Raw genomic sequence first — 6,180 nt, 5'->3', positions numbered from 1 at the left:
GAGGGGGGGAGGGAGGGAAGCTTAGCAGCAGCACAGACCTCACATGACTTGTCTGCTGTTGCAATTCTTGGATTGTGTACAGTGTGTGACACACAGTAAACCTGAGCAAGTCCCTGCTCAGGTTTAAATTTAATTAAATGAAACAGCCAGTACCATGCAATTAGGATCCCAATATAATGCCTGCAATCCTATTTATAAATCTTCTTACATTGTGTTATCCGTTGATTCTTCAAAGACATTTAGTTCATGGATGAGAAACTGTCTGTCCAGTGGAACTACAGGTTGACCAGATTCTGGGGGTAAAAAAAAATTCATGAAAACACTGAGTCTCTTGATCTAAAAAGCAGTGTGATTTTGATAATAACTATACTTCCCAGGCACACACATTTCTCGGACTTTGGAAGAATGGTTACAGCAGATACAACTGCATATGACTTTATGACGTTAAGACATACCATGTTGTTAAACGCACAATTTAATATAGTTTGTACATACTCACTTTTTAAATCCCTCAATTTGTGATTGGAAATACGGTTTCTGCCTCTAAAACTACAATGCTGGACTTCAGTATGTTTTCTGGGAAGCCTACAGATTAAACACATTGACAATACTAAATAACTCATTTTTTAAATGCGTGCATTCAGGGGCTGTAATACTCTAAAAATAAAATTATTTTTATTATTTTTAAACAGAGGCTCACTCTGTAGCCTAGGCTGGCCTCAAATTCAGCGTGTGACCTAGACTGGTCTTTAACTTAAAGTGATTCTCCTGCCTCAGCCTCCTCAGTGCCAGGACTATATATGTGAGCTACCACACACAGCTCTTAAACTCAATACGAAGTGCTGGCAAAGGTGCAAGTCAATGAAACTGATCCTTCACTGATGCAAAAGCGTGATAGCAGAGCCGCTCAAAAGCGGCTGCTAGGTTTCTCCTGAAGGTAAGCATTCACTTCTCACACAACTAACAAGTCCACTCTTTATTACCCACAAAACACAAACTTGATGTTCACACAAAAACTTGCACACAGTTGTTTATAGGGGCTTGATTCATAACTGTCAAAAGGCACAAACAACCAAAATGTCTATGATAGTAGATAAAATGGCACAGACACAGCATTTTCCTATTCACAGAGATAAAAGTCAGGGAAAATGTTATGGTTGTACCATTTTATCCACCATATTTCATTCTAAGGAAGCCCAATGCCCAAATACCTAGCCGATGGTATTTCCCAATGTTTCTTCTTTTCTGAGTGTTAATAGTATTATACAGCCAGCTATACCAAGCTGAAAGAGATTAAGATATTGACACTGAAGACCTTCAACCTGTCAAAGTCATTATCCTCTATGGAGGTGTAGGCTTAATATTAAAGAACCATATGGCTCATGAGAACTTGTTCACACTATGACAAGACCCTTGGGATGCTAAGGTTTCAGTCACCCGTCTGACACTGTTTGGCAATAAAATTACAGTTTCGGGCTGAAAATAAGGGAAAAGGGTGAAGAAGATCTTTTCTCAGGTGATAAACTACTTACCTGCTATGAGGACAGAGGCTGTATATTTATATTTGTTGAATTCCAAATATTCCCGAATTAATTCATTAATTAGAAGGTTTTCATGAGACAATAATGGTCGGGGTTCATGATCATCATCCAAGGCATTGAAAACTTCAGCACGGATCCTTGCTTTTAAATGCCCTAACACCCCCCTTTTTTCCAGGGTGTCCTTTAAAACTGTTAAATACAAAATGTTAATGCTTCAGTTATAGACTTAATTTTGTCATCCTCAGGCATGTGCTAAAGACACATGTTACAACAGTACATGACATAAATGCTGCTCTTGATTATAGTGATAAGCTGCACAGTATTAGCAGTACCACAAGCCATGTTTGTAAAAAGTTAAGTTCCCAAATTTCAATGATCCACTGGCAATATACTTGTGTAAATTCAAGTTTATCCATACTGTATCTTTAGTGAGGGACTACAGTTTGGTACATATTTGATACATATTCTTAGATGGCAAAAATAGAATTACAGTTGGCTGAAATGGGACCTGAGTTTACTCCCCAACTGCCCACAGATTTCCAAGTGTTTGTCAATCTAGGTGGGATTTAGGCATCATTAATAGCCTCTCGTTTAGATTATAGAAACAACTACCCTCCACAAAAGAAGGGAATACGTCAGTTTTGTTTTTGCCTTAAAATTTTTGGTATCCATAATCCTTAAGGAATAGCTGATTCTGAATGAAAGATGTTTTTGACTTTATGACAATTTTTGCCAGGAGTAGCACGTACCTGTAATCCCAGTACTTAGGAAGCGGAGACCAGCCTGGGCTTCATATCCAGGCTGAAGCCCAAGGTAACCTTAAACTCCCTATATAGGCCAAGGTTGACCTTGAATTTTTGATTCTCCTGTCTCTACCTCTCAAGTGCTGGGATTACAGGTGTATGTCCACACACAGTTTATATGGAGCTAGGGATTCAACCTAGGGCTTTTGCATGAAAGGCAAGCACTCTTCCAATGGCACTACATCCTCTTAGCCCAACAGTAGGATTGTGACATTTCAAGCCTTGTTAGAAATATAATATGAGATTCTAACATACGACTGCATCACTGCTAACATAAGGAGTCAGGAATGTATATGACAGACATAAGCTAATGTCTAGTTAAGTAGGTATACTATGACAAACATCAGAAGTTGAGATAATGAGTTTTAACTCTAAGGACTTAGTATAGGTAGATGAAGGGACTGGGATGAACCATCACCATTCCTTAAAAGCAATCTGGAATCTTCCTTTTTCAAATAGCTCTTTGTGACTAAATGGCAATTCCAGAGAATCAACACATCTACTGTGTCCAGAATACAGCAAGATCTCACTAAATGTTACCTCAGAGTTTACATAGTGCTGTATAAATGTGGTGAAATAAATGTAGCTTAATAGCATACTCTGCCCCGCTAATGACAAAAAATTAATATGCCACAATAATTAAAATTCATAAAGGCAGCTTATCCATGCAGGTATGGATAGAAAAGTTTTTAAGAGACAACAATGATTTTTGGCCATGTAATTAAGGACATAGAAATCCTTAGAGTTATCATCTTTCTTCCCCCTTATTTCAAAAGCATCATACCAACCTTTTTTTGCAGGTATGGTAAGCATATTTATCAGCTAATCATACTTTGCAACAGGCCCATAAAAGGAAAAGGAAGCTTTATCACACTCAGGATCATAACTGAACCCCTGTTCTCTAGTTCCATCTTTGGAAACTAGATGGAAAGATTCTTTTCCATTGGCAAACATCCTGTCCCAATTACTCTGTAGTACACACAGTACAGCTTCAAAGTTAGCAGAAAATAATAATAAAGCTGGAATTAGGAAATACAACGAGTCCTTCATGACCTTGGGGGTAGACTTCCAACCCATGCCTTAGTTGCTTTCTCTGAGAGAATGAATTCTACCTTTCAAGGAAACCAGGGGAGATGAAAGATTGTTTAAAAAAAAAATATATATATATATACACACACACACACACACACACACACACACACACACACACGTGCATGCTGGAGAGATGACTCAGTGGTTAAGAGCACTGACTGCTCTTACACAGGACCCAGGTTCAGTTTCCAGCACCCACATGGCAGCTAACAACCACTGGCAGCTAACTCCAGTTCCAGGGGATCCAATGTCCTCTTCAGGCCTCTGCAGGCATTGTATACACTTACATACATACAGGCAAAACATTCATACTCATTAAAAAAAAGAAAATCAACCAGCTAGGTGTGTGATACTGTGATACATGCCATTAATCCCAGCACACAGGAGGCAGAGGCAGAGAAATCTCTGTGAGATTGAGGCCAGTCTGGTCTATATAGCTGAGTTTCAGGCCAGCTGGGGCTACAGGAAGATTCTGCCTCAAAAAAATAAATAAAGATATATTTTAAATTTTTATTTATGTGTATGTGTCTGCATATGTTCATGTGAGCGTAGAAGGCATTGGATTCTCTGAAACTGGAGTTATAGGTAGTTGTGAGTCATCTAACATGGGTGCTGGGAACTGAATCTGGGTCCTTCCTCTACAAGGGCAGCAAGCACTCTTAACCACTGAGCCATATCTCCAGCCCCACAGGAGTGCCTTTAAAAGTTAAAAATCTCAGGCTGGAGAGATGGCTCAGCGGTTAAGAACAGTGGCTGTTCTTGCAGAAGATCCAGGTTCGAATCCCAGCATCCACATGGCAGCTAAAAACTGTCCTTAGTAACGCCAGTTCCAGGGGATCTGACAGCCTCTTCTGTCCTCCGAGGGCATTGCATGACAGGGGTGCACTTACCTACATGCTGGCAAAACATGTATACACATAAAATAAAAATAATTTTTTAAAAAAGTTAAAAATCCCATAGAAATTAAGAGCAATGATTAGCAAACAAGCTTTCACTGTGGACACAAAGCATACCAAGAGCTTGGGAATGCAGAATACATACATACAGGGTCCCCTAAATTTGAACAGGACACCCCTAATCTCTAAGGTTGTCATCTCCTGAAGTTCTCTATCACTCTCTCTACTGCTGTTTTTATGTTACCATAAAAACTTCAGGAAGCAGTTTTAACCTAATCTCCCACAGAATTATCTTGAAATCTCATGAAAAAGTTTACATTTTATATGTGGTTTGTATCTCCCTAAGAAGAGGGTCTATGTGGATTCATGTAACATCTGTTCCTGTGGACCAATGCATGCCTGTTTGGGGACTACACACCAATACAGTGGCCCCAATACACATGGTACATTGATGGTTACTGAATCATAGACTCCAAGCTACTCTGCCAGGTCCTCTCCAAACACCTACTATCACAGGCTTAGTCTCGGAGCTCTTAGGAACGCAGTTGCTTTTATTCACTGGGCAGCAGAATGACTTGGTGATTAAGACCTGGTGCTCTGGTGCACCTTATCAGGGTTTGCACATCCAGCCTATTTCTAGCTAAATTAGCTTAGGTGAGCGATCTCACCTCCTGAAGCCTCAATTTCCCAGCGTATGAATGGGCATAGTGTTGTTACACCGAATCAAGTAGCTGATGGATGAGTTTTGAAGTGCCTGACCCAGGGCTTGCTCACCAATCCTTAACTGGAGTTAAGTCATTAGTAATAAACTGTAGTTACAATTCGGAGGTGAGCGCACACACAAGTCATTGATAACTACTGTTTGGTTTGGCTTGTTGTTTTTTTTTTTTTTTGGTCCTTTTGAGACAGGGTCTCCCTGTAGCCCCAGCTGACCTGGAATTAGCTATGTAGACCAGGCTGGCGTTATTTTTTTTGCAGTACTGTGGATGGATCCCAGGGCTTACCAGGCTGGCCTCGAACTCATAGAGATCCACCTGCTTCTGCCTCCCGAGTGCTGTACTAAAGGCGTTATTTTTTTTGCAGTACTGTGGATGGATCCCAGGGCCTCTTGCACACACCCTGTACATAACCACTTTGGAGGAACTCTTCCGAAAAATCCGGAAGGAGAGGGGTCTGGGCGCGCAAGTCTGTGCCTCGGGTCCTTCCCCAAGACCTCTTCACAGGTTGTCAGGATGCGCCAGCCGTGCAGATCCTGGAGGACTGTGCCTGTCAGCAGTCACAGCTGTGGTGTTGTCATGGTCCTGGGAGATGTCGGGGTGGCCCGAGGTGCGGCGGCTCAGGGACTCCATGCCAGGCCCTTCCAGTTCCAACCGCTCCCTCCCACAGCGCACGCGCAGAGGCCGCTTCCCGAGGGCCCTGTCACCTCAGAACGACCCTGAGAAAAAAGCCGAGCCTGTGTCCCACGCGTTCTCCTTCTGTCCCCTCCCTGTCACTACCGGAAGGCGCGACGCTTCCCACAGGCAAGCCTCCCCCTCACGCACTCACCAGCCTTCAGCTCTGCGACAGCCGCCATTTTCCAACGGCAGCTGGAGTTGCTCAGTAGTGCGCACGTGCAGCTCCGCCCCGCTCAGCGGCGTGGCCTGCAGCCAATAGGAGTACGGCTCTCGCAGCGCGCAGTTCCTCCCGTCTCTGTTTATGGTGTCTACGGCCCGGTGATTGGCGAATCGCCACGAGAGCCTTCCCCAATCAGCGAGTGCGTAAGGCGGGCCTTGTGCGAAAAGAGGGCGGAGCCATGACGTAGACGTTCAAGCCCAACCCCTCTCCCCACCCCCACTTTCCAGTGGCGGA

At 42.9% G+C, this 6,180-nt stretch overlaps 1 protein-coding gene across 2 annotated transcripts in view; it reads right to left on the bottom strand.

Annotated features, from left to right (window-relative positions):
* Fopnl (FGFR1OP N-terminal like) overlaps window positions 1-5,978 on the bottom strand; it is a 16,458-nt gene extending 10,480 nt beyond the window's left edge. Inside the window, exons 1-3 of one of the 2 annotated variants that reach the window (XM_008829876.2) lie at window positions 5,878-5,978; window positions 1,533-1,730; window positions 209-293 (exon numbers count right to left, since the gene is read on the bottom strand). In XM_008829876.2, coding sequence (XP_008828098.1) covers window positions 209-293; window positions 1,533-1,730; window positions 5,878-5,905 — 311 coding nt within the window. In that variant the 5' untranslated portion in view covers window positions 5,906-5,978. The remainder of the gene's footprint in view (window positions 1-208; window positions 294-1,532; window positions 1,731-5,877) is intronic. The other variant, XM_017797342.2, reaches the window with a different exon arrangement.
* Between the last annotated feature and the right edge of the window lie 202 nt (window positions 5,979-6,180).

This window comes from Nannospalax galili, unplaced genomic scaffold (assembly GCF_000622305.1).
Source record: "Nannospalax galili isolate Female #2095 unplaced genomic scaffold, S.galili_v1.0 scaffold32, whole genome shotgun sequence".
NCBI classification, from domain to species: Eukaryota; Metazoa; Chordata; class Mammalia; order Rodentia; family Spalacidae; genus Nannospalax; species Nannospalax galili.
Note: the sequence above shows the minus strand (reverse complement) of the source record. Positions and strands in the feature narration are given on the sequence as shown.